This window comes from Drechmeria coniospora, chromosome 02, assembly GCF_001625195.1.
Source record: "Drechmeria coniospora strain ARSEF 6962 chromosome 02, whole genome shotgun sequence".
In the NCBI taxonomy this organism is placed as follows: domain Eukaryota; kingdom Fungi; phylum Ascomycota; class Sordariomycetes; order Hypocreales; family Ophiocordycipitaceae; genus Drechmeria; species Drechmeria coniospora.
The window spans coordinates 1,199,483-1,226,048 of NC_054390.1; the positions used below are offsets into that span (position 1 = coordinate 1,199,483).

Genomic DNA, 26,566 nt, shown 5'->3' on the forward strand with positions numbered 1-26,566 from the left:
GCATGCATGCCCGAGAACGCCTCATCAGATGCAAACATCACGCTGTGCTGCCTCGCCTTGCCATCAATGGCTGCCTGCCTTACGACTGACTGCCTTGTACCCGTTTCCCGTCGTCAAAGCTCAACAGCTCCTTGATATCTTCGATCCGCTGCAGCTTCTTCTCCTCGTCGCTCATCATCCCCAATGAAGTGGCTCTGACTCGGTTAGTGGGTAATACTGGATCCCGAATGCATTCCAGGGCCACTCACATAAACTTCTTCCTGTCCTGGATCTTGAGCATCCTCTCCTCCACGCTTCCCTTGACGATGAACCGCTTGACCACAACCTCGCCCTCCTGTCCCAACCGATGGACCCGGTCGATTGCCTGCGCTTCGACGGCAAAACTCCACCAAGGGTCCATCATGAATACCCGACCGGCGCTCGTCAAGTTCAAGCCCACGCCGCCGGCGCGCAGGCTGATCAGCAAAACCGTAAAGCCCATCTTCTCCGAGAACTCCTCCAGCACGGCCGCCCGTGCCCTCTGCGCCATGCTTCCGTCCAAACGCAGGAACCTGATGTTGTGCCGCGTCAAGGCTGGCTCGATGAGCGACAGGAACGAAGTGAACTGGGAGAAAATCACCGACTTCATTTTCGGATGATCCCGTCGCAGCGCCCGCAGGTGCTGTATCAGGGCCGCCACCTTGGCCGACGAGTGGTTGACGCCTAGTCGCTGGAGGCTGATGCGTGATTTGGAAAAGGCATCAGGGTCGTCGTCATGCCTCACAACCTCGAACAAGTCTCTCTTGACCAGCGGCTCGCGGCAGTGGAAGCACCTGGGAACCACGCCACGATCGCTCTCGTGCTTGATGAAGTCGAGAAGGCACTTCCGACAGGCCGAATGCCAACACCCCGTCACCAGCTGCTCCTTCATCGGCTCTTCAAGGCAGAAAGGGCATTCCTTCTCCGACTCTTGCCGGATTTCATCCAGTGCGTGCGCACCAAACGCGTTGTTTTCCTTAGCAGCCTCGTCCGTCGTCGCCGTAAACTGCGCAATGAGGGACTCGAGATCCATGTCGTCCGCCAGCCCAGCCGCCGCATCTGCTGCCGCCCCGGCTTCGATTTCGTCGGCAACAATGTCCTTCTTACGGACCAGTACGGGGTGGCAGCAGGATTGACGTAGCCGCAAAATTTGTGCAAATATCGTCGTAAAGGCCTTCATGACCGTGCCGGCTTCCATGTTCTTGGTAAACGTTCTCTTTGCCTTGGTAAAGATGTAGTCGTACACCACTCGTTCCTCCTGCGACAGCTCAACGTCGACAATGTCAATTTTCTTTGGCGGAAGGGATACGAGAGGCCGCCCGTCAGGCATCTTCATATCTTTGGTTCGTCGCATCACTAGGGGCTCCAGAACGGTTTGCACCACGTCCAACGCTCGCATAAAGTCCCCGGACTCGAACGGCACAGTGATGAAGGTCTTCCAGAACGAAAAGTTGTTCCAAGGCGTCACCCCGAGGAACTTGACCAGGCTAAACAGGTCCTCCAGCCGGTTGACGATCGGTGTTCCGGTTAACACCCAGCGGTGGTCTGCCGAGATTTCGTAGCACGCTCGCGCCGTTTTCGATGCCCTGTTTTTGATATGATGCGCCTCGTCAAGAATGACTCTGAAGAAATTCAACGAGAACAGCCCATCGTGCACCGACTTGCTGCCCTTCCTGGAGGCTATGTTACTGAACTCGGATAGTACAACGCCATAACTCGTGATGACCAGGTCAGGAGCCGAGGATGCGTTTGCATTGCAGCACATCGCCTGCAGATTACCTGCCTTTTCGTTGCCATAGTACAGCTCGATCTTCATCGTCCCTTGCTTCGACGCCTTCTCAGCCTCACTTTGCCACTGCGCGAGAAGGGACATGGGAGCGACGACCAGCGTAGTATGAGGTGCATCAAGGACACTGGCAGAGTTACCGGTCAGTCTTGCCAGCTGGTTCCTACCACCAAGCCCAGAGCTCTGGGCCGACTTGCGACTGATCTTGGACTTGTGAGAATGAATCAAGCTAAGCATCTGGATCGTCTTGCCCAAGCCCATTTCGTCTGCCAAGATGCCTCCTTGGCAGTGCTGTTCTTGAACCGGGAAGTCGAGCGATAGTTCGCCAGAGTATGGGTTGACGTAGAATTTGGACTGGCCCTCGACATCGGGCAAGTCCTTGTCGTCCACATCCTTCACCGGCCAAATGTATTCTTCCCACAGAGGGTGCATGGAAGGCTCTCGGTTGCTTCGCTCGTCCCTTTCTTTGGCAATCATCCAGTGAAGCGACTGTTTCTGGTACGGCCGAAGAATCATGTTGAATGTGTCCGCAGGCTCCGCTTCCGGTGTGTTGAAGTCGAAACATTGCGCTTTTCTGTACAGTGCGTCAAGTTGGTCTTGCTCAAGCTCTTCGCCTTCCTCGGAATCGGAACCATGGGGTGGGGATCCTGTGTCCTTTCCGTTTGTCGTCGTCGTCGCCGTCGCTTTCGTCGCTTCTTTCTGCTTCAGCTCGTCCATTTCGGCGGCCTTGAGAAGCCCCGTCCGCGAATCCTTTGTCGCAGAATTTGCCAAGGTTGGTTGCAGGTTAATCTCTTGAAGCAACCTTACGAGAGCGATCTGGCGCAGCCTCAGCTCCTTCTCATCCGCCGTTTCGCTCTGTTCAGAGAAGTAGGTGCCGCCCGGCCTAACATCTGGAAGTTGAAAGTTCCTGCTGTCAAACGCCGAGCTCAACAGCGAACAACGCAGTTGAATGAAGATGGTGTCGTTGGTTCGAAGCCGATCGGGCGCATACACACAGGTCCCTTCGAAGGTGCACACCTTTTGGTCAATTAAAGTCGACACCCAGTTCGCCGTATCCTTGGCGAGCCGCCCGATTTCCATTCCAGCCCGAGTTGTGAATCGAACTATTACGTCAACTCGCCGTGATGCAGCTGTGTTGTTCCGCACAGGAGTGTTGGGCCCTTTGAGCTGACCCTGAATCTTGGGCGGCTTGGGCGGCTGTATCTTCTGACGTTCAATTTTGATGACATCTCCGTGCTTTATGATGTTGGATCCGCTTCGAGTTGCCCAGCCTTCGACTCCGAAGGCGCCTATATATCGGGAACGAGGAATCTTCGACCGAGCAACGGGAGCCACGTGTCCTGGTGGTTCCGCCACCAGACCCCCTCGACATGAACTGGCAGCCGGCGATTTATTCATAACTCCAAAGCGAGAGGAATCATGATTATTCTTGTATGCGCCATCGAGATACATGTTGACTGCTCGCTCGATGTTGTCTCCGCATTTATCCTGAATAAGGGCGAGTATTTCGGGGCGAACAGGCTCACCAACGAAACTTTCAAACATTTCCTGGTCGAACGTTACTGAGGAAGGCAAGACCTTCGCATCCGGATCGTTCTGCAATGCTGCAGCTCGATCTGCTGTTGTGCCATTTTCGGGAATCTCGGCCAAGGCAGTACGAGCATCAGTCTCATCTTTGAAGGGCCGCTTGTCTCGTGGCGAGCTGCCAACATTCGGGCCCAACCCGACCAAATCCGAGGACTCCCCGTCCGCTGGTTCCTTGAAAAATCTTCGCTTCTTCGACGGAGGCTCTTGGGGTGATCCGAATTCCATGTCGTGTCGTAGTCATCGCATGACCAAGGCGCAGATACCGTCGTGGTGACGCTCTAGTCGGATTGGATCGGGAGACGCGCTCTGCTTGACGTCGTCGCCAGGTTTCGATTGACCGCGTACAGAGCCACGTGTACACGTGACCGCGTGTATAGTCGCGGGCTAGAGTTGGGGGCGCTGCAAATTGGCCGCTGGAGCTCCACGGCTCTCCACTGTAAATTCTGGGACATACAGTATGTAACTTGTGTACAGTCAGTACGGAGTAGGAGTTGCAAACTCCGTTTACGGACTACAAAGGACGATAATTATCCGCAGTCGCCGCGGATGACAAACGTCAATCGTCGGGTCGCTTATTGGCCGATGACAAATCTACACATCCGATCGACTCGTGCGGGATAACTCCCCCAGTCGTGTCTGTCTGTATGCATCGTCCGCAGCTTGCAGGCCAGAGCCTGAAAAGGTTCTCGAGCGCTCTGCGGAGCTGTCGTGGCTATGTCACTGAAGCGGACGTCGAATCTGCGCGACGATACTGCTTGACCCAGCTTCAGTAAGCACACACAATTGCTCAATGTGGCTTCGACCTGACTCACCAAATTCAGCACGAGCGACTACGATGCGCACCTCATCCGACGCTTCGTCCCTCGTGCCGTACAAGATACGTACGCGGCCCTTCGTGCACTGAACATCGAGCTCGTCAGACTCCCAGAACTCGTTTCGAACCCGGTCATTGGAACGATGCGGATGAAATTCTGGCAAGAGTCCCTCGAAAAGACTTTTGCAGGCCAACCCCCGCGCGAACCCATCTGTATCCTCCTGCACAAGGGCCTGAAGGAGCTGGATGCGCGCGCTGGAGGCACCACGAGGGCGTCGATCAAGTTTTGGGTCTCACGGCTGGCCAAGACGCGAGAGAAACACATGGATAACCGACCGTACGCAAGCCTTGCGAGCCTTGAAGAATACGCGGAGAATACATATTCCACCATGATGTATGCCTCCTTGGCGTCGGTCCCTCTGCGGTCGATGCATATGGATCATCTCGCCAGCCATATCGGCAAGGCATGCGGCATCGTCGCCATCTTACGGGGAATACCCGTCCTCGCAGCATCCGCACAGCAGGTGCATTCTTCAGGCACGCAAGCGCCCCAGGCTCGGGAGCCGTCTCTGCTGCTGCCGCTGGACGTCATGGCAGAGGAAGGGGTCAAGGAGGAGGAAGTGTTCCGTCGGGGACCGGATGCGCCGGGACTTCAGGATGCCGTGTTCAAGGTGGCCACACGAGCAAACGACCATTTGATTACTGCCCGGGAAATGCTGAAGCGCTTGAAGGAAGGTCAGGATCCAGGCCACGACTTTGAATACGAGGGAGAGACGGAGCACATGTACGAAGGCGAGAGCGACACTGCAAGGGACATACGGCAGAGCTTTGGCGTAATGCTAGAGGCTATCCCTGCGCAAAATTTCTTGGAGAACTTGGAAAGGGCCAACTTCAATCCATTTGCTGTCAAGAGCAGTGGCTGGAGATTGCCGTGGAGCATATGGCAAGCGTTGTCGAAGGAGCGGCTATAATGTATTCATATCGGAAGAGACGAGCAGGATTTTTGCGGTCGCCGGTCATGTACCTTGAGTCAACATGTACAAATATGAATGTACATGGCAACAGTCAGATAGCGAATAATAGTACGTATTAGAATCGAGCAAGTTCAAGGATCAGAAAGGTCTCTCATGTACTTGCATGTGCTATGTTGAACATGCATCGTTCCATGCCGATTAGGTTGTGTCTGAAAGGTGAACAGTCTTACATTTACACAATCCACGCGACGAAACGGACAAAACAATCATTCCTATGTATAAACCAAAAAATTAAGTTCTTAACTGACATAGGGTATTTAAAGCCCTTTTTTTTTCAATTGAAAGACTTGTTTCGAACGCTTTCGTGGAAGTTGAGTCCATTCGCTAGGGTCAGTCGACGTCATTCATCACAACGACCCGGTAAAACATCGGCACGACCAACCCCGTCGCTCTAAATTTCGAGGCCATCCGCTCAGGTCCCTGGATCAACTTCAACTGGCGACATCGGGCATCTACCTCTCCCGCCACCTCTCAGCGTAGATGTCGTCGTCAAGATGCTCTACGAACTCATTGCGATCGTAAGTGCGACCCATCTACCTCGCTCATCCTGATGGTTTACCATGGGCACTAACAATCCATAAAAGGTCCGGCCGGGCAACCTCACAGAAGTGAAGGAGTATGTTCATCACCAGTTCCACCAGTTCCACGTTTTGCCTGATACACCACAGACCGCTCTCGGCATCCAGGATACTCATGCTGACCCATATCTCATCAGGATTGCCCAGACCGTCGGCTCGCTAGTCTTGAAAAATGGCGGAGTCGTACGCGGCCTCTCCAACTGGGGCGTTTTCTCCCTCCCCAAACCAGTTTCAGTCCATCAGATGAAGCACACGCACGGGCATTACTTTGCGATGCGCTATGACGCGTCGACCAAAGTTCACAGTGAACTCCGATCGACCCTTCGTTTGGAGCCCCGGATGATCCGCGCTGCCCATGTCAAGCTCGGCGATGGCAAGCTCGAGACCCTATCCAGATTTGGTGCGCCAAAGTGGAGGACGCAGGGGAGTGAAGCTTAAGAGGCGGAGGAGTAAAAGTCAAGGGGAACATTTTCTTTGGGCATGATGGGTGGCTATTAGATGGCATGAACAAGGAGTCAGGCATGGCGAGGGGAATCTTGTATCACCACTGTGTTCGGTGCAAAGCCAGTATCTACCTCAATCGCGATCCCAAAGGGCTAGGGATATTGCAGCGCAGCCTCGGCGTCCGCTCTCATCTCACGAACGTTGCCAGGGTGTGAGATGAAGGCGAGAACGGGACAGCTTTTGGTGGGAGACAACAGCGCATACATATCCATCTGTCTGTGCAAGGAAGGATTCATTCACTTCGAGAACAGCAGCATAGCAAGCATGGTGGAATATGAACCATGTAATTTTTGCAGACCCATATCTAATAGAGAGGAAAGAAGCTAATATCGCTCCTCTCGCTCCATTCTCCCGCCTGGTTAGGCATCACGGTCCATGTCCATAGACTCTGACTTGCCAATACCCTTTTGTCCGCACCACTCTACAAAGTCGTCAATAACACTTGGCCATGCGCTATCTTCACTCCAGAATGAAAGGCTTTCGTCCGCTACGGTCTTGAGAGCGAATTCGAGTATCATGTTCCACATGTCCCTGTTGACAGACCTTGTCCATTTCTCGCCAAGAAACGTCTGCCACAACTCTAACCAATCATGGTTCTTGGTCTTCCAGGCCATTCCCGGAGGAGAAAAGAGCATGCCCCAGTAGATGATTGCGGTTTCGAGACTCAAAGACTTTTGATCCCGTTCCCGTCCGGCGACAAAGGTGTACCGGTACACCTTCTTGAAGAGTATCTGGTCGGTCGAGAGGGTCGATGTGAGCCGTTGGATATGGGTAGCATGTTCTTGATGTGTTGCGCCGGCTCTGCGGCCTGGATTAGTACCTCTTGCAAAAGCTGCACCAATCATAGTCATCTGTCCACTCGCATGATGGATGCATCTACACGAGTGGCAGAACAAGGACAAGACAACATACCCGACGGCCTTCCATCCATCAACGTATCCTTTCCGAGTAATCTCGCCCACGCTTGGGGCTTGGACCAACTCCAAGGCGATAAAGAGCTCCGCATTCTCCAGGTTCACCTTTAGTTTCCCGTCGAGATACGCCATGGTGGATTCGAGTTCCAGCCTATCCTTGTCGTCATTCTGGTCATCTGCGTAGGCGGAGTCAATATCAAGAAGACTCGGGGGCGAATATGGAGATGCATGGGTACCTCTTAATGAGCTGAAGAGACCATCGAGCTTTGTCTCCACTGCCGAGGGTCCTTGCTGTTCACTGCCGGCAGCAAAATAACTGTCGAGGGAAAGGTCAGCTTTCATCGCTCCAGGACGTATGGTGTGGGAGCAACGTCAAAATAGCTGCCTTGATCTGGCGAAAAGCATGTTTGGAACGACCGAGCAGCCTTGCGAGCACATGGTCTGGTGATGATGGATCCCAAAAGGCCTGTCCCGTTCCCCACCAGTTGTCGTGAACGACAATCGAACGGAACAAGGGGAGATTGGTAGGAAATTTCAAAATTTCTCCCCAGCAAATCATGCCAGCGAAATTGGCCGTCTCAACTGGTCTGGGGGAAGGATGTCGAAGGCTCACGTGCTAGATTTCAGGGGCGTAGGGCAGGAGGTGACGGAGAAGGGAATCAAGGAGGCCTCGAAGGATTTGCCGTAGCAAGATTCCAGGCTGGCAAATGACGAAATGGTTCAACCAACAACAAAAAAAACAGGCCGTCAGAGTACCGGCGATCAAACGGTTCATCATGCACTTCTGTTTGCGTGTTTCGGCCCATCGATCGTCGACGGTGGGCCGTCGTCTTGGTCGCGTGCCTCAGCACAGGCCGTGGCAGTTGGTGGGACCGCAGAGGCAACCCACGCCGATGGCGGCACGACCATGGCGCGTTGGTGATGCCACGTCTGATGAGCGAGGCGGGCGGTGATGTGACAGGAGAAAAAGGGGTGGCGCATCGGGCACGAACAAGGCACAGGGCGACTTACACATCGACGGCTTCGTTGAGCTTGAATCCCGTTGACCTGAGATACTGGCCCATCCGGATTAGCTCTACATTCCCGCACAGTTATTCTAGGCTCCTGCAAGGGAAGACGGCCGTTGCGGCGTACACCGAGTTGCTCGCACTTACTCTGGTGGCATGCCGCTCCGTCGTTCCCGTCAGCGAGACAAACTGTGTCACCATGGCCTTTTGCTGAGCCGAAGAGAGGGGCGGCATCTCTGCTGGTGGGTGCCTCGAGCGTTGCGCTGCCCGATGGGAGCTCCGATGAAGGGGCGAAGCACGGCGAACAGAGGAAGACTTGATGAGGCTTTGCGGGGATTCAACCTCGTGGCTCGCTCGCTCGATGCCTCGCTTCGACGTCGGACAGGGAGGGAGGATGGCGGTGCCACTGGGCGGTGCCGGAGATGGTCCCAGATGCTGCCGAGCAAGGAAACAAGCCGAAAGGGTGGCGCGGAGTCGTCGTCAAGCAGCGTGGAAGAGAAAGAGGAGAGAGATATGGTGGGGGGGGGAGTCCGTCCAGCGAAGCTGCGATTCGATTTCTGGTGGGGTTGGACTTGGATGGATGCTGCTGCCGCCAAACTCACCCCTCCAGCCGCTGCCTCGGTCGGGGTGTCTGCGTCGGCACGATCTGGTATTCGAGCAGGTTATCGATGGGTTGCAAGTACCGTGCCATTCACCGTACGGTAGAGTAGGTTTGAAGCCAATTCAGACGGGTGAGCGGCAGCTTCTCGACATGACGGAGAAGCTCTGTGCGGTACGCGTACAGCACGAGCTGGCGAACAGCATCTGCCTGTACGGAGTACTTAAGTACAGTAGAGTACTTGTCCAGGCAGTCGGATGGTCGCGGCACAGAAGCCCCCAGAAGACCCCCCGTATTGGAAGCTCTGACCCGCTAAAGTCAAGGGGGGAGGCGATGAGGTCGGTGCGAGAACGAGACCGGCACACTGTATGACCGGCCTTGTGGTGCAATAGGGGCACAGTGCAGCGCAGCGACACCGCGGCTCTCGAGCCCGGCTCGGCATGGACTCGCTGGAAGCCCAGCAGGGGAATGTTCGCACAAGTACTGCTCGATAGGTGCGGGGTAGCCAATACATGTAGATGCACACTAGTCCTGTGCGGATGGAGCCCAATGCTCCGTACAAGTACGAGCAGTTGTATCCGCAGTACCGTACATTGGAGCCAAGTAATGTGCAACTACTCCGTACGGAGTACATATGGCATACTGTTCCAACGGCAAGTCAGCAGCCCCCCACCGAAGTGACGTTATGCTTGCTGCCCGCCAACCCAACGCGTTGCGTCGGACCTTGCAGAACTTCTCGACGCGTCCCACCTGCTGCCCGCCCAGCGACAGTCGTCCTGGACCTCGTCAGAAAGCTCTTGGCGGCTTTGCGCATTCTCGTCCCGATGCGGCCTGCCTGACTGACCATGCCTTCGTCCCCGTCTGCAGATGACGAATTTCGCAGCATCGACCAGGCCAAACCCTTCAAAGGCGTCGTCGTCTGCTGCACCAGCATCCCGCCGGAACAACGGGTACGTTTCTATCGACTCTCTCACCGCCCATGGTCTGACCATCATCCGCCACCTATCGTTCCTTCATACTCGTCATGCTGACAACCACACGCCCGTCGGCAGACGGAAATTGGGAACAAGGTTGCCGAGCTCGGCGGCGTGCATAAGTACGACCTTACCCCGGACTGCACCCACCTCATCGTCGGCGACTACAACACGCCAAAGTATCGTCATGTGGCCCGTGAGCGCCCCGATGTCAAGGCCATGGCTGCCGCCTGGATCGAGGCCGTATCCGAAATCTGGAGGAACGACGGCGAGATAGACTTTGGATTTCTCGAAAAGGAGCATCGGTTGAAACCGTTGGACAAGTGCGGCTTGGAGATGCATGCCGCGCGCCACCAGCAGGCCGCCTCGCGACAATCGCTCCTCATCTGCCTGACCGGATTTGGCGACCAAAGAGACGAAATTGCCGAAAAAATCACGGGCCATGGTGCCCTCTACACCGGTGACCTGACCCGAAGGTGCAGCCATCTGATCGTCTGCAAACCCGAGGGGAAAAAGTTTACGGCTGCCAAATCTTGGGGCCTATACACCGTCACCCTTGATTGGCTCCATCAGAGCCTCGAACGCGGAATGATACTCGAGGAGTCGAAATTTGACCCGCTGCTCCCTCCCGACGAGCAAGGGTCCGGTGCCTGGATCACCATGGAGCAGAGGCTCTCTTCGCTCGGCAAGCGGGCCAGGCCTGCGAGGGCGAACGGCAACGAGGATGGTGTCAGGAAGCTGCGAAAGACGGCCAGCATAAAGCTTGGCTCACAGCGGACCCAGATGCTGGCGGACATGCTGGGGAGGTCGGCTTCGGCTTCGAGTCCGCGTGACGTCTCCCACGAGCTTCCGGCGGGGGAGCCCACCCAAGATGCGTCCCATCACGATTTGGCCGTGAGGCAAGAGGAAGAAGGTCTGTTTTCTTCCTGCCTCTTTGCGATATACGGCTTCGACGAGAGGCGAAAGAAGGTGCTGGAGGAAGCCATCGTCCCCGGTGGCGGTCGGGTTGTCGGTGCCCTCGAGACCGTCATGTCTATCCCTGCTCCGCGCGAGCCCTTTTACCGCTTTTTAATCGTTCCGCAAGCATCACAACCCGACACTCACCCTCATGTGCCGAGCGAGAGCGTCCACGTGGTGACGGAATTTTACATTGAGAGATGTCTCCAGAGCAGACGATTCTTTCACCCGACCGAGCAAGTCCTCGGCCGGCCGTTCCCTCGATTTCCCATCTTGGGGTTCTCCGACCTTACCATTTGCAGCTCCGCCTTCACCGGCATCGAGCTGAATCAAGTTGCTCGCACTGTCGTTCAGCTTGGTGCCAAGTACGACGAGGACTTCAAGCGCACCACCAGCTTGGTCCTCTGCAATTCGCTCCAGGCATTGCGCAAGGACAAGCGAACCTATGCTTTGGAATGGGGCGTACCCGTTGTGTCGGCCGACTGGCTCTGGAAATGCATCTCCACCGGTTTCCTCGTCCCTTTTGAAGACTTCATCTTCCCTGAATTCAGGAAGCAAGCTGCTGGGTCGGAGAGGAGCAGGCCCGAGGAGAGCCAGACTGAGAATTCGGAGCCACGGCAACGCCGAGAGCCAGCTCGATCGCCTGCCCAACCAAGGTCCTCGAAGTCACTACGAGCTGCAGAACACCTATCTGCGAGCGATTTCAACCCCGCCTCCCTCGAGAAGAAAGCTGCGTCCAACCCGGATCGCCCGATGGGCCAAGAGGGCATGCCCGTCTCAGCCGACTTCATGACGGCAAAGTCCCGGCCAGCAAATACCTTCGCGAGGGACTCTGACACGCTGCTCAATGAACTGTCACATGCGTCCTTGAACAAATGCTCCTCGTTCACGAAGCAGGTTAGTGGTCCAGCGCGGGCCAAGCTTGAGTCGTTCAATGAGCCGCCTGTCGCCATGCCTGCCGCTGAGGCGTCGGCGGTATCAATTCACCATCCTTCGACCCCGCCACCGGCTGCCACAGCTGCCGAGGCCAAACGAGCCGAGGCGGAGGATGGTGATGATAAGGCGGACGCTGATGAAGCGCGCAATCAAGCCAAGGCACTGGAGCGGAAGGTCCTCTCCTCCAAACTCACCAGCCTCCTCCCCTCACCCACGGCCTTTGATTCGGCAGACTCGGAGGCTCGCCCCCGCCGGCGCCAGATCCTCGGTCGTGCCACCAGCAACGTGTCCAACGCCAGCAGCGCCGGTGCTGCCACGGCGGACGTCAGCGGAAGCCGGCCCGCGGCCGAGTCCCTCGACGTTTGCGTTCTCCCTGAAGGAGACGGCGAGTACGCCGAGGGCTGCCATCGACCGCCGCCGGCGACTCAGCTCGAGTACCACGACCAGGAAGCGTTGATACATAAGAAAGCGTTGATAGACAGGATGATGAGCGGCAGCTGCGGCGATTCGAAAGATACCAACACAGGTGATGGGACTGCCACTGCTGCTCTTGCTACAACTTTCACCACTGCTGGCACCCAAGGGGCAGGCGTTGCAGGCGTCGCTGGGGGGAGGACGCTTCGGAAGCGGTGATGCGGCTTCAAGATTACAATGATTTACGATAACGATCACGATGACCCGGCAATTTTCCATAATTCGTATAACCAACTTCGGAATGAACTCGCCCGGTTGGTGTGTTCAATTGCAAGTTGGATTCGCTCATACGTATGTATGCATGCAGGTCCCTCCACTCAGCAACGGGAGAGCCGAAGCATATCCATGGTCGTACAATACAGGATAGCATAGACGAGCTTCATGGCCAAAATGAAAGCTGATATCACGTGTTCAACAGGCAATTAGTCTACCTCGGGTTTCATATGTAGAAGGTATTTGCTAGCACTGGCTGTCTGCGACAAATCCCGGCCGCGTCCCCTCATGGGCAGATCCGGTATTTCCAGATGGCTTCCCTTCCGAGTATGGTGCACTTTCGAGTTTCCGACACGCCGGATGCCGTACAATGCACCGTTCGACCGGGAGAAGGCATGCGTCTGTGCGGGTCATCTACAACCCACACGGCTGTTTGTCCACTTGGCCGCAGGAAGCAGCCGTGGCCGCATCAAGACTCCGTAGCAATCCCTCTAATGACAACAATGAATCAAAGCATCATCGACTTGATGCAGAATTCGAAGATGCAAGAAAGTGGGTATTGGCATATCGATTCGCATGCTCGAGAAGCTGTCAAAGGTGGGAGGCGCAGAAAATAAATCCAGAAAAAAGAAGTGACGGTGTGACGGGTGCGCTCCGAACTGTGCAGCCAAACCGGCCATGGGCGTCGAATTCGGGTCCGAGGCGGTGTGCCCGCGAGCTTTGGAGGATTCGTCGACGCAAAGGCGGGTTCGATCATCGCCCAGAGAGGGAGTGCTATCCCTTCAATTCCTTGGCTGCTTCTTCGTCGTACCTGTGAGATTGCTCTGACTTCATGGCCGCCCACGCGTCCTCCATGTCGTCGCTATTTCCATTCATTAGCAGTCCGGACGAATGGCCAATTGGGGGAAACCGGACGACGTACGGGGACACCTCAACCACCTCCATGCCCTTTTCCCTGCAGAAGGTCACAAACCTGCGAAGAGTATGCCACCGCTTGAAGGCGGCCATGACGTCTCCGCGCGATTCGGCGCCCGAGGTGGCCATCACGAGGTGCACCTGCAGCGCATCCGAATTCCACTTGACCTGATGGACGTCCTTGGCGTGCACGTTGAAGTCAATCGGTTTGCGGTGAACGCCCCACGTCACCGGTTCGGTGTCCTTGAGGACTTGATGCTCGAACAGCCGTTCCTGCTCCTTCCAGCTCCAGTACTGGGTGACGCTGGTGGAGCTCGTGAAGAGCTTCGTCTTCACTTGGTAGACACGCCAATCCGTCATGGTCAGGGACGCTCCGCTCCGCGAATCGGCATCCGAGTAGTCGACGCCGGCTTCCAATTCGGCCTTGGTGCCTTGACTAGCCGGGGACGGACACTTGATTCGTTTGATGGGATACGTGTCGAAGGAGACGTCGACCGTGGACACGTCTCGCGACGGGACGGGGGACTGCTCGAATCTCTCCGGGGCGAGCGGTGACGGGACGCGCGAAGGCGTATCGTGCGGCGTCCCAGGGCAGGAGTGGGTGCTCTTCCGCTTCTTGGACGAGTCGGCGGGCGTGCCGCCGCTCCGGCCTGGCTTGTATCCGGACGGCCGGCCGATGCTCTTGAACCCGTTCTTGGCGCGCAGTGCTGCGAGTTTCTTGTCGTGGTAGAAGTCGTGGATGACCCTGGCCACGTTGAACTTGGGGCCCGTCTCCATCATGATCTCGTGCAGGCGATGGCGAATCCACTCGACAGGCGTGACGCCGAGGTTCTTGAACTTGGCCAGCTCCGACAGAGTTTCGCACAGGCGGAAGAGAGTGTCGTACGAGGTGATGGCGCCCTTGCCCGTGTGCATGAACTTCTTCGACACCAGCTGGTAGGGGCTGATGTCGCCGCTGTCGAGAAATTCGAGGATCTTGATGCCGCGGTTGACCTGCCGTCCGGTTTGGAACTTGGCCGAGCCCTTTTCGCCTCTGTTCCTCGCCTCGAGCGCGGCCGCGTTCTTCTCGCTCCACAAGGCCAGCTGCGGCTCGATGACCGACCTCAGCGACGGCCAGCCAAGCTCCCAGTAGGGGTGGTTCATGTCGATCTTGGCAAGCGGGACGCCCTCGACGATCTCGGGGTACGTGTACACATGGCCGTTGTGGCGAAGGACAAGGTTTTCGCGCGTGATCTCGATCGGCGATTCCGAGGCGGCCGACGTCACGTCGACAGGCCAAGGAGAGTTTTCCGCCGACGCGACCGACGGCGTGAGGTTGTCCGGCAGCGGATGCTTGCCACGAGCGTTGGCCGGGGTGAAGCCGATGGCGGGAGCAGATTTGGCAGCGGCGGCGGCGGCGGCGGGGGTGACGACGGGAGCGGAGGCACCGTTGGTGGCGACGAAGTCGTTGACGGCGACGAAGCCTGTGCTCGGGCTCGTGGCCGAGGTGGCGGTCGCCGAGTGGGACGAGGCATACTCCTTGGGCTCCTGGGGCGTGGGCATCTGGATGACCTCTTGGATGGCCGGGCTATTGCGAGGCGGCTGCTGGACGGCAACGTCGGTCGGCTCCACGCCATCCTCCCTCATGGCCACGTCGACTTCGGCAACGGGTCTGGGGAGGCCGGCGGCCTTGGCGAGCGCCTCCTGGGCAGCCTCGAGCGTCCTGGCCTCGATGCTCGCCAGGCGGTCGTCCCCCCCCGCGGCGTCCCGGTTGGCCCATCCGGCTCGGACGGTCGGGAAGTTGCCGCCAGACTTTGCGTGGCAGCCTTGTCGATTCCACTCGCAGTTTCCGCACTTCTGAAACAAGTGGCCGCCCAGGATGACGCATTCCTCGAAGGCGCCCTGGTTCCTGTCGCAGGACTGGCATCGCTCGGCCTGCACCTCGCCCGTCGCCTGGATCATGCACGACAGCCACTTGACCCCTTTGCTCTCGGCGCGCTCGTAGATGGCGGCCAGGTGCTCCTGGCCGAACTTTCTCCCACGACGAATGCGGACGGGCCTCCTGACGGGCATCCTCTGAACCTCGGCGACCCACTGGTTCCAGTCGTCGACCTTCCGGACGGGCCCGATGACGTTGCCGTCGGCGTCGACGATGTTGACGAGCACGTCGGCCTCGTCGACGGATGGCGGCGCGAGCTTGGCGGCGGCCGAGCCGGGGGCCGGTCGGCTGGGCAGCCCCTCGTCGACGGGTGCGGGATCGGGATGCAAGAGCTGGTCCTGCCACGACGGCCTCGGCCTCGACGACTGCGCCAGGCGCGGCGGGGGTCGTCGCTGGCCGCAGGTGGAGCCGGCGGCGGCGGCGGCATCCTCGCCGCGCTTCCTGAAGAAGAAGACCTCCATGGTCTGGGCGACCTGCTCCCGCTTCTTCAACCTCTCGTGCTCCTGCTTTCGGAACTCTTGCTCCATGCCGGAGAGCATGGTGACTTTGCCGTCGCAATCCTGAACGACGTGTGCGAGCTCCTCCTCGACCTGGGTCAGCTCCTTGGTCAGGCGCTCGCGCGCCTGGTCGAGCTGGGTACGCTTCCTCGTCAGGGTGCCGAGCTTCAGCCTGACGTCGGCGACGGCAGTCTTGTAGTTGCTGTCGGCGGCGACGCGCATCGCCTCCTGCTCCTGCTCAAAGTCGCGCCAAAACTTACCCTCGGTTTCGTCCCACACCGATCGCTGCTCGTCGGCGGGGAGGGCTTTCCAGACGGCCGATTCCTCCATGACGGCCATCGGACTGGCATCCAAGACCAGACTTGGCGTCTGGCCTGCGCCTCGCTCGTGACGGGTGCGCGGGCCGCTCGCAACGGGGCCCGGGAGGCACGCACGCTCGCTCTGACGACCGACGACGGCCGGGCGCCAGGTCCGGGCTGGGCGATGGATGTGTCGAGCTCGCTCGGCTTCGGCTTCGCGTCGTGCAAGGTCGCCCGACAGAGGCCCAGACCCATGGATGAGCTCGCGAAGACTGGCCGGCGCCCTGGTACGGTCGCAGCACGCGACGAGGATGCCCGAAACAGGTGGAGGTGGTGAGAGGGGGTGGGAAGGACGCGGAGCGGCGGCAAGGGATCGAGTGTCTGGCGGCCCGGAATGTCAAGCGGTGATGCGATGTACTCTGCGCCTGCTCAACCCCCGTCCATCGAACAGGCTTGCTGAGGATTCGCCTGCGGGCAGGAGGAGGGCGTCGAGGAGAGCACCTTGGCTCCGAGGGGAACAGGGGGGTCCAAGGGGTTTGCGGCGGGCGTGGCGAGCGCACGACGGCACTGCAGGGGCGGCGAGCGGTTCGATCGACCCGGCGTCGGGTGTGGTGATGGCGATGGCGCGGGGAGGCACGAGGCAAGGTCGATGGCCGACGACAGATGACGAGGGTATCGACGGGGCACGCAACAAGGGCGGCGTGACACGGGGCGAGAGGCAAGGGAGGGAGAAGCGGCGTCGGCGGCGGCGAGGCGCAGGTGGAAGGGAAGTAAGTATAGGTGAGGAATAAGTAGGTCGGTAGGCAGGAAAAGCAGCGAGCCTGTTGACGGAGCGGGCGGGCAGCAGAGAGGTAGGTGTAAGTAGGTATAAGTAAACTGGTCGATCGAGAAAAGTGAGAGTGAGGTGGGTTTCTGGTGGGTTGGTGGCGGCTTGTTGGTGAGGAAAGCGCAATAGACCAAGCTGCCTACCACCAAGTACTTAAGTACTAGAAGGTACTGTATACTGCACAACTACGACTACAGTACTTTGTAGTTGTACTTGTAGTTGTAAGTACTCGTAGTTGTACTTGTAGTTGTACCGTACTTGTAGTTGTACTTGTAGTTGTACTTGTGGTTGTACTTGTGGTTGTACTTGTAGTTGTACTCCGTATTACTGTACTCGTTGGTGTATAGCCGTTTCTTGGCTGCGACAAGAGACCCTGTTTTGTCTCTTGCCATGGATGCCATTCCTTGACGAACTTGTACTCGGGGTTAGGTTCGCTAGGCAGGCGTGCCAATGCGACGTCAGGAGGGGGGGAGGGGGGGGAGGGGCCGTACTTGTAATTGTGCTGCCGTTGATCGGAGGACCACTCCGTACTGCTCCCTATCCGTAGCAAGAGGAGCGCGGCTGACTTGGCAGCTGGCACTGTACGGCGAGAGAGAGTTGGCGGCAATGGGGGTTGGTTGGGGTTGGTTGATTACACTTAGTTCCAGGGATACCTTGGGACCGAGTACGTGCTGTACATGCAAGGTACCTACCTGCAACTACAAGTACTTACTTACTTACTCCGTACTTTCAACCAAGTCAGTACGTACTTACAAGTACTCCGTCCATGTACTTCGTACTATAAGTAATAATACAACCAGCAATACTCTGTACTTGTAACCAGGTACATGTGGACAGGTGGGGAGGGGCCAACGAACGACGAGTTAATATTATCAACTTGGTATTCAGCAAGTGCGCAAGTACAAGCAAGTACAACTAGTTAGTGCATACCTAAAAATACTGTACTCGCACAGTGCACCTACGTGTACAGTGCGTCGTAGGTACCGAGTGTGTGGCAAGGCGGCCTACTCGGCGCCCCGTGGGTGGCCCGTTGAATCAAGTGCCATAGGCGTACTGTACTCGTACAGGTAAGTACCTTGGCGCACGGTGTACCTCCACCTGCTGCAAAGTGTTGGTGTGCGTGCGGGTTGGTGTCTGCGCCTAAGTACCCAGCAGTATACTTGGTTGGATCCGTTATTAGTACTTGGGCCACTCCGGCAAGTGAGTAGGCGTACCAGCTTGGCAGGATTACTTCTAGTACTTAACTAGTACTTAGTTGTGCTGTACGGAGCACGCTTGCAAACAAGTACAGTAAAGTCCAGTAATACTTACACCTACCTGTACGGGCAAGTGCGCTTGGTGTAGTTGTAAGCATAGGTACTGTAAATAAGTACTGTACAGTATGTTGTGGTAATAATGCTAGTGGACGTATGCCTAGTCGCCTCGACCTCGCACCGATGTGCTATTTTTGTGTGCTCTCGACACTCTGTCCTGTCAAGTTGACCTCCCTGCTATTTTTGTGTGCTCTCGACACTCTGTCCTGTCAAGTTGACCTCCCTGCTATTTTTGTGTGCTCTCGACACTCTGTCCTGTCAAGTTGACCTCCCTGGTAAGCCTCAACTTCCCACAAGTAGATGGCCCCTCCAGCCATGGTCTGGCCCGTGTGCGTTTGAGGTGGGAGTCTCGGTTTCAACCTGTCCCCGACGTGCTCGCCGGCTGCTCACGACCCATCGGTCGTTTCGGTCGCCACGGCATAACAAGCCATGCAGAATGTTGAATGTCTTCTCGTCGCCCGCCCCGTTGTTTGTTTTTTTTTTGTTTTTTCATTACTTAGCACTTTTCGCGGTAGTGCCACGTTTCCAAGGATCGAGCCCTTCATTCCCTGCCATTACAGTTTGCCCATCTCCTTAGCCCGCACGCACGCGCCTACGCACGCAAGGCGCGGCGTCGAACCTGCGACCGACATAGGCGAAAACTTACCACGGTGTCACGGCCCACACCCCCTCTCCCCCCCCCCCCCTTCCCCTTCCACCCCGCCCGTTGGACAAGTGAAGTGCAGGAAACTAACTGACTGCTTAGAACCACCCTCCTCCCTAGGGAGGAATAGCAATCTCGTTGGCACCGGCATGTTCCATTCCCGTTGCCCTGGTTGGTTGCTTGTGCTTGTAGTGGCAACGTGGACGCTCGGGCGTGATTGGGCCGTATTCTTGTTGCACTCACTGTGCGAGTATGCTCAAGTACCTACTTGCTGCACAGTACTTGCTGCACTTGCTGTGATTACTTGCTGTCCTTGCTTGTACGGAGTGCGCCTTGCGCACTTGTTCGCTCGAACTAAGCCCCCAACACCATGTGCCGCATTAACCCCAAATACAACCATTCGCCGTATTCGTGTACGGCTAGTGTGTCGTCCTTGTCCTCCCAGCTCCCCTGTCCCCTTTCGACATGGTGCCTGCAGGCTCATTTGGAGTCTTGCCCCCGCCACCCTGCCGGGAACAATCGGGCTTGCATCTTCAAAGGTTGCGTCAAGTATAAGTAATGCAAGTAAGCACTTACTTACTTACTCATGCCCCGGGAGGTGGGATGGAGGCTGCGACGGGTATACGATCATGAGTAAGTTCCATCGTGCTCGTACAGTGCGTGCACTGTAATGATGCGGCCAACGCGCAAGTGCCCGCACGGTGCTATGCGCACTTGCACTGTCGGTATTACTCGTAGCGGAAAACCCGTCGAGTAAGTACTTGCAAGCTCCGTAGGTGCACATCCACCCCCAAGTTCCCGTAGGTACGGAGTACATGTACAGTAGAGCACTTGCGCCTACCGCATGCAATGGTTGGGGGCTACACGGGTACCTGTACAAGTGCATGTTAAGTATGTGCAACATGGAGTACCTCTGACTAATTTTCAGGTATCGAGCCCGTTGTCACTTTAATATAATTGGCCGCACTTATTATCCCGCTTTCGTTCAATTTCTCTTATCCTCTCCGCCGCCCGGTCCTCCACTTATTTGGCTCGCTTGGCATATTCGAATACTATCTGAATATGCGCAAGTACATGTATGTAATACGGAGTACTGTACGGAGTACTTGCTTGTACGAGTACATGTAGGTAGGTACTGTACAGTGCTTGCAATCATGGACGCCGAGATGTGCATGTATCCGTACAAGTACCTTACACGTACAGCACTCCGTACTCTGTGCATCTACAGTACTTACTTGCAGTTGCTTGTACATGACTTGCTGTATCGCGCATGAGCTTGTACAGAGTAGCGATATACTTGCATGTACTGTACTCCGTACACTCGCACATTTCTGGTTGCATGGCTACATTCTAGTATTACTGTGCTCCGTACAAATACGGAACACTGTTGCGCAGAGTACCCCTGCTGTACACTGTACTCTGCACTTGCAGTAGGTACTTGCAACTACTTACAGGTGCATGCACAAGTACTCCGTACATCCAAGTAAGTTCTTACCTAGTAAGGAACATGGCAGCTATTATCCAGCACGGTGCTCCGTGCACCAAATAAGTAACTCGTATTGCTATGGGCAAGTGCAAGTGCAAGGACAGGTAATGGGTACTGTACATGTACGGAGTACCCAAGTACGGAGTATTACGGTACTTACTTACTTGTCCTGTACAGTAGTCGTACTCCGTACACATACTATTCACAACTGCTTGTAGTTGTGCTTGTCTTTGCGCTTGCGCGTATTGCCTTGCTGTATTGCTCCGTACACCTGCACGTATTAATTACAAGTGCTTGCTTTCACACACAAAGTCGTACGGTGCTATACGAGCAGCTGTGCTCTTTGCCAGCATCGCTGCGGCATACGAGTACTGTATCACATGTACTGTAGGAGTACTTACTCACTTAATTACGTACAGTACAGTACATGTACGGGTACGGAGTGGTTGTATTACTGTACTTGCTCAGTACAGCATCCCGTCATTCCATCCTTGCCATCTCGTGTAAGTCCTCCTTGATGCCACATCATCCACCCCTTTCCTCCGTATTACCACTTGCTTAGCGGCCGATCCCAACACTATCTTTGTCTTCTCATCGGACCCTGCGCGTGCATGTACATACATGTACCGCACGTGTACGGAGTACTTGCAGCACTTGGGCGGGCCACCGAGCAAACGGTAGAACCACTTATTAGCCTGAGCACGCTGGCGAACACGCCATCGAGAAACCATGAAAACCCCGTCGCAAGCAAGCAAGTATGTTTTTGTCACCGTGGCCGCGTCGGTTCCAGACCCGTGCTCGTTTCCTTTGCCAGCGTTCGCACCACTTTTACGCCAAGTTCTAGACTCGCACCTCCAAGAACCATACATACGTAAGTCTGACTAATATTAGGCCGCCTCCTTGGCCTTGCGACTCGCCCTCGGAGCATACGCTTGCGTACGAGTTGGCGCAATCGTAGGCGACGCAGCCAGCAACAACCATGGACAACGCGTGCAATGCAAGTACTGCAGCCTCTGCGGGTACAAGTCGGGACGAAGAAACTCCCATCGAGGACGATGGCCTGGCCCCGCCAATCCATGTTTCGCAAGCCCCCCCTCAGGCCTGTACGGAGTATACCTAGGAATGCAGCATACTTGCAAGGCACGAGAGCACGTACCGTACGGAGCACATGCAGCGCAGCAATTGCCTCGGAGCCCACGCCAAACATCTGCACGGTGCACCTAATTATTGCAAGTACTTAAGTACATGCACTCCGTGCTTGCTTTCTTGCTTGCCTGCAAGCATACCAACGGTGACCGTGCCGTAGTGGTACATGTACACTGCACGGGGCACGCCTCCAGCGAACTTGTGTACCTGGTGCGGAGACGTACTGTACGTACAGTATAAGTTCTCGGAGAGGAGGTGTGCATGGTAAAACAAAGTACTCCGTATACTGACTGTACATCCAAGTACCAAGGCGCGCCGGTACGGAGTACTTCCGGTATTACGAGGAGGGTCGTTGCAAGCAACTCGGGTTCTCGCACAGGTACGGAGTACACCTACTGTAATTAGTATTAGTATCGTTAGTATTGCTCGGTGCTGCCGGCAAGGAAAGCAAGTGCGGTAACTATTGGTTTGCAGATGCACTCTTTTTGCTCCAATCCAATGCTGGCTTTGCGTATAAGTAATTCCATCACACCGCCCCGAGAGAAAAACCAGGACCGGAGCAAGTTCTCCGCCCGACGGTCGAGGCTACATTCTGAATTCAGCATGGAGCAGGCACTCCGCATCCACGGCTGTTCTGTAAGTAATTACAGTAGTGTACTGTACTTACAGCACAGTCAGTACTTGTTTGTCGCACTTGCATACCAGCAGTGCTCAGGGCGCGTGCGGAGTGCAGTACAATGATTTGTACTCAAGTAAGTACTTAAGTATAGGCAAGTACTCGTGCCATGCAGTACTTGGTCGTACGGCGCCATGCACTGTAAGTACTGCGTACTCCGCACTCACCGTACTGCACCTCCCATTCCATGACGCTCTGCTCCGGTTTTTATCACGTCATCCACATGCGCGGATTGGCGTACAACACGTGCATCCCCGTGCATCCCGTATGTTATGCGGCTTTCGTCTTGAAACTCTCCGTATACGAAGGCATTCGCACAAGTGCATGCATGTGGGAGTGCCATGGTTCATGCGGCGTACACCGTCCCTGCGGGTATACGCATGCTGCGCTCCGCAGTCCCCTATGCTCCTTTCGCGACCGTGGCCTGTTGGGATTCGTCTCGGCCGCCATGCGCTCTGCCGTGCCGACACACTTACTGTACTGCGCTGTACTGTACATGTATATGTGCTGTGCTGTACATGTATATGTGCTGTGTTGTACATGTATGTGTGCTGTGCTGTACATGTAAATGTGCTGTGCTGTACATGTATATGTGCTGTGCTGTACATGTAAATGTGCTGTGCAGTACATGCAAATACACGTAATATCCTTGGTTGTAACTACGCAGTTGCACGGAGCACATGAGCGACCATGCACACATGCTACTGTAGATGGCAAGTGTAAAGTACAGGTGTACGGATCGGATACACATGCATGCAAGTACTACTGTAATTACTGCGAGTACTTGCTTGTCTACCTAGGTACGGAGTAAGTGCAGGTACTACTAATACTTACAGCCCAGCCCACCATCGTCGGCGGTTCCTGCTAGTTGGTGGTGGCGCGCGTAGGCAGGCCGATTTGCGGAGTCGCATTCTGTTCCTACAGAGGCCCTTTGTTTCCCTCTCTTCCTTCGCCTTACCGTCGTTGGCGCTGAGCCGTCGTCCCAGAGCCCGTCTTCCCCAAACTTGCCAACAAGTGCGGTGCCGTGCCATGAGAGAGGGTCATTCTCCCTCGTCAATTCATGCGTACATCCACCCATCCACCCATTGCGTCTTCGCCTCGGGTAGCCATGCCGCAGCCATTGTCTCAGCGGCCGTCCGTCAGCAGACCAGCTTGACCAACTTTAAACTTTTCCCTGGCATATTCCCGTCGCCTGCCATTTTCGAGAACGTGTCCTGTTCAGAGCCTGAAACGATCGCCTTGAGCATTCGACGGGAATACCTGCCGAGGCTGTCCAATACTCTTCGAGACCCTTGATGACTTGTTGGCCCTTGAGCGATGACTGGTTGCTGTCAATGGCCAGCTAATCTATTCGAAGAAAACCCTAACTCTAAGTAGGTGTAAGTACTCCGTACTCTGTGCATGCACCACTATAGGTACCATCTATACTCCATACTCCGTATGGGTATATTACTTGGTGCTCCGTGCAACGGAACCCTCCGTCGAATGCTTATTTTCGCGAGTCAAAGTGGAGAACTAGCGAGATGAGGCGGGGCCGGTGCTGGGCTAGTTGGCCATCAAGTACTCCGTACCGTGCTCCGTGCTCCGTACGAAGTACAAGCACAGTACAAGTACTGTACGGAGAACAGGCCTATGGCCTATCGCTCGTGCTGACAGTGACAGGTACGGTGTACTTGCAGGTAGGTTCGGCACTCGGCAACAATGGTACCCGTATACTCTCGTTTGCGTGCGGTAAAGTACACATGTGTTAGGGGTTACACCCCGTATGTTCACTTGGGCGCTGCCCAAGCAACGGCTCGCGACGATGAAGGCGGCCCCTCACATGAGCAAGAGATCACCATCACGTGCAACGCCGCTAAGTCACGTGCGCTGGCGCGCACAAGGGTATAAGAACACGGTTGACATTTGTACAGGGTAGCATGCGTGCACCGTACTAACAATAACAAGTACAGTACATGTACATGTACGCACACGTATCAACTCGGAGTCTTGGGTATTCCTGTAATTGCGCCCAAGAGTCACCCAAACGACTGGTAGGAATTGTGCTCATCGGCCGTGCTGCACTCCGACCCAGGTTCCCTACTAAGTACTAGATAGTTGTAATTGTAGACCGTACCGTACATTACCTGGTGGTTGACTGGTAGGAATTGTGCTCATCGGTGGTCGTGCTGCACTCCGACTCAGGTTCCCAACTAAGTACTGTATACAGTAGTTGTATACTTAGACCGTACCGTATACCTAGTACCTAAACCTTGTGGTTGTACAGAGTACACGTGTACAACTACTTGCTTGTACACAAGCTACTCCGTACTGTAATTACATGCTATTTCCCCTGCCCGATGGGGCACGCTTACCCAAGGCAACCCCCCCTCCCCCGATCATATCACAGCACAGCGCTGAGATGATGGGAGGTATGCGCCACCAACCCGTTGAAAGATGGTGACGAAAAAAAAGGAAAAGAAAACACTCATGCGTCGCTCGCCAGTCACGACAAGATGCGTCGGAATGCCTCGTCCTCGCGCCCATCTGCGTCGACGTGGATTGCTACCTCGTCCCCCAACGTCGTCTGGCCGCCCAGCACAGACATGCTCGACGTCTTGCTCACGTCGTACGTCCCCCCTTTCGCGAAACGCCGTGCAATGTCCTCGCCAAAAGGACAAACGGGGTGCGGTGACGAAATCCCGCGGCCGCCCACGGTTGGGTCCGTTGGGCGGAGAAACTTGCGCAAATGGGTGGGCGTGAAATGAACGAGGGAAGAATCCTCCCCGGAGAAGAGAGTCGGCGGCGACGCTCATCAGTACTTGGTCGAGTAGCGCTGCGCCGTCGGCGAGTAGGGCATGTCGTAGGCGCTCGAGTGGCCGTAGGGGTCATCCGTGTACACCGTGGCCCTACGATCGTCGTCGGGCAGGAGTTCCTTGACCTCCCAGTTGTTCATCCGAGTGCCGACGGAGAACTCGAGGTCTTCCCTCGTGATGGAATCCCAGTACTGCGCGTTGCCGTCAGCAATCAATCTCCTCGCCACGCCCCATGGGCGGAGCGGGGCCCTCGGCCGAGGCGGCCGACGTACCTTGTACACCATCATGACGGCCAGCAGGTTGCACATGGTGGCGAAGAAGAGCCCGTCGAGGTAGTGGCTCACGGCCGTGCAGATCTTGGCGCTGAAGGCGTACAGGATCACCTGGCCGGCGACGAAGAAGAAGATGCCAAAGGCAATGTCCCCCAGCGGCCACCGGTCCTGGAGCGTCCTCGTCACCAGGATGATCTGCATGCCGACGTAGATGAAGAGCTGCACGGCGTTGAGCAGGTAGAGGACGACGAAGAGGCCGACCGTCTTGGTCGGTCCCAGGCCGGCCCAGCCCCGGAAGGTGGCCATGGACACCAGCAGGGTGACGGCGAAGGCGACGAGGGAGCAGATGCGCAGCATCCATATCGACAGGGGCGTGCCGTCCTCGTACAGCTGGAAGCCGACGAAGCCGTTGATGAGCAGGCACGTCACGAGCGCGCTGCTCAGCCCGTTCTGCACGCTCACAAAGTACGGGTACGGCCCGCTCCCCGGGGGCACGACGCCGGCGTCCACGATGAGGGAGATGAAGGTCGTGAGCATGTATATGTAGAAGAAGGTCAGGATCTCCTTGCGGCCGACGGCGGTGAACTTGCTGCGGACGTGGATGATCATGACCACGGTCATGATGAGCGCGATGATGTGCATGGCCGAGACGGCGCCCTCGAAGATGATGGTGTTGGCCAGCTCGATGTTGCGCGCGTAGCAGTCGGGCTCGACGCCCACGCGACCCGACGCCGAGAGGACGGGGCCGATGTTGGCGCACAGCGGAAGCGGCGCATTCTGGCAGATGACCTTGAAGTCGCCAAAGGCCGACATGGCAACGATGGATCGCGACGAGTCTCGTCGTCGCCGCCTTGTCCGGGATCGGCCTCGGGGAGGAGGATGGGCGGAAGACGGGCGTCGTCGGGAGGAAAGGTGGACGAAACTGGCTCCGACGAGCCGGCCGGCCTTTGACGCCTAGGCTCGCCCCGAAGGTCTGGCGGGTGTATTCGACACGAAGCGTGGGGAGTCAGTCGCCCGGGTCGATGGGCCGTCCGTCTTCTCCTTGCCGCCACCAGCGGGACGTCGACGTGAGGTCTAGGGATAGGAGGAACGCCCCGAGCCGAGGGAGAGGGGGGACCGCTGGCTAAATCAGACGGCGACGCCTCCACATGGACGGTGAGGCAGGATAGGGGTAGGCGATCAAACGAGAGTGGCGAGGATCTCGGGGGGAGGCGATGCAAGCGAGGGTGTATGACGTCTGCCCGCTGAAGTGACGTGATGCTGGGACGATGGTGTGGGAGCGCGCGATGGACGACGGCTGTGGAGGGAGGACGCAGGCAGGCTCGTTGCCTCGGAGAAATGGAGTCGCCGGACGACGGGGGCCAGGTTGCTGACGCTTGTGCTGTA

General features: G+C 56.5%; 7 protein-coding genes across 7 annotated transcripts; 3 read left to right on the forward strand and 4 right to left on the reverse strand.

The window, feature by feature from the left end:
- Positions 1–79: 79 nt before the first annotated feature.
- Positions 80–3,616, reverse strand: DCS_03611 (SNF2 superfamily RAD5 protein; the record flags this gene model as incomplete). Its single annotated transcript, XM_040800929.1, has 2 exons — positions 80–194; positions 249–3,616. The coding sequence occupies 2 exons, from the start codon at positions 3,614–3,616 to the stop codon at positions 80–82; spliced, it is 3,483 nt and encodes a 1,160-aa protein (XP_040655962.1).
- A 419-nt stretch (positions 3,617–4,035) lies between these two features.
- On the forward strand, positions 4,036–5,176 carry DCS_03612 (putative ribosomal protein MRP17, mitochondrial; the record flags this gene model as incomplete). Its single annotated transcript, XM_040800930.1, has 2 exons — positions 4,036–4,160; positions 4,213–5,176. 2 exons carry the CDS (start codon positions 4,036–4,038, stop codon positions 5,174–5,176), a joined length of 1,089 nt encoding a protein of 362 aa, XP_040655963.1.
- Positions 5,177–5,733: 557 nt separating this feature from the next.
- Positions 5,734–6,255, forward strand: DCS_03613 (37S ribosomal protein Mrp17; the record flags this gene model as incomplete). Its single annotated transcript, XM_040800931.1, has 2 exons — positions 5,734–5,757; positions 5,824–6,255. 2 exons carry the CDS (start codon positions 5,734–5,736, stop codon positions 6,253–6,255), a joined length of 456 nt encoding a protein of 151 aa, XP_040655964.1.
- Positions 6,256–6,680: 425 nt separating this feature from the next.
- On the reverse strand, positions 6,681–8,476 carry DCS_03614 (putative SCRO protein; the record flags this gene model as incomplete). Its single annotated transcript, XM_040800932.1, has 5 exons — positions 6,681–7,122; positions 7,234–7,411; positions 7,472–7,551; positions 8,247–8,290; positions 8,390–8,476. The coding sequence occupies 5 exons, from the start codon at positions 8,474–8,476 to the stop codon at positions 6,681–6,683; spliced, it is 831 nt and encodes a 276-aa protein (XP_040655965.1).
- A 1,209-nt stretch (positions 8,477–9,685) lies between these two features.
- Positions 9,686–12,340, forward strand: DCS_03615 (BRCT domain-containing protein; the record flags this gene model as incomplete). Its single annotated transcript, XM_040800933.1, has 2 exons — positions 9,686–9,790; positions 9,893–12,340. 2 exons carry the CDS (start codon positions 9,686–9,688, stop codon positions 12,338–12,340), a joined length of 2,553 nt encoding a protein of 850 aa, XP_040655966.1.
- Positions 12,341–13,168: 828 nt separating this feature from the next.
- DCS_03616 (uncharacterized protein) lies at positions 13,169–17,250 on the reverse strand (the record flags this gene model as incomplete). The annotated part of the gene is made up of 4 exons (XM_040800934.1): positions 13,169–13,256; positions 13,317–16,404; positions 16,525–16,984; positions 17,050–17,250. The coding sequence occupies 4 exons, from the start codon at positions 17,248–17,250 to the stop codon at positions 13,169–13,171; spliced, it is 3,837 nt and encodes a 1,278-aa protein (XP_040655967.1).
- Positions 17,251–24,907: 7,657 nt separating this feature from the next.
- DCS_03617 (Chitin synthase export chaperone) lies at positions 24,908–25,993 on the reverse strand (the record flags this gene model as incomplete). Its single annotated transcript, XM_040800935.1, has 1 exon — positions 24,908–25,993. One exon carries the CDS (start codon positions 25,991–25,993, stop codon positions 24,908–24,910), a length of 1,086 nt encoding a protein of 361 aa, XP_040655968.1.
- Between the last annotated feature and the right edge of the window lie 573 nt (positions 25,994–26,566).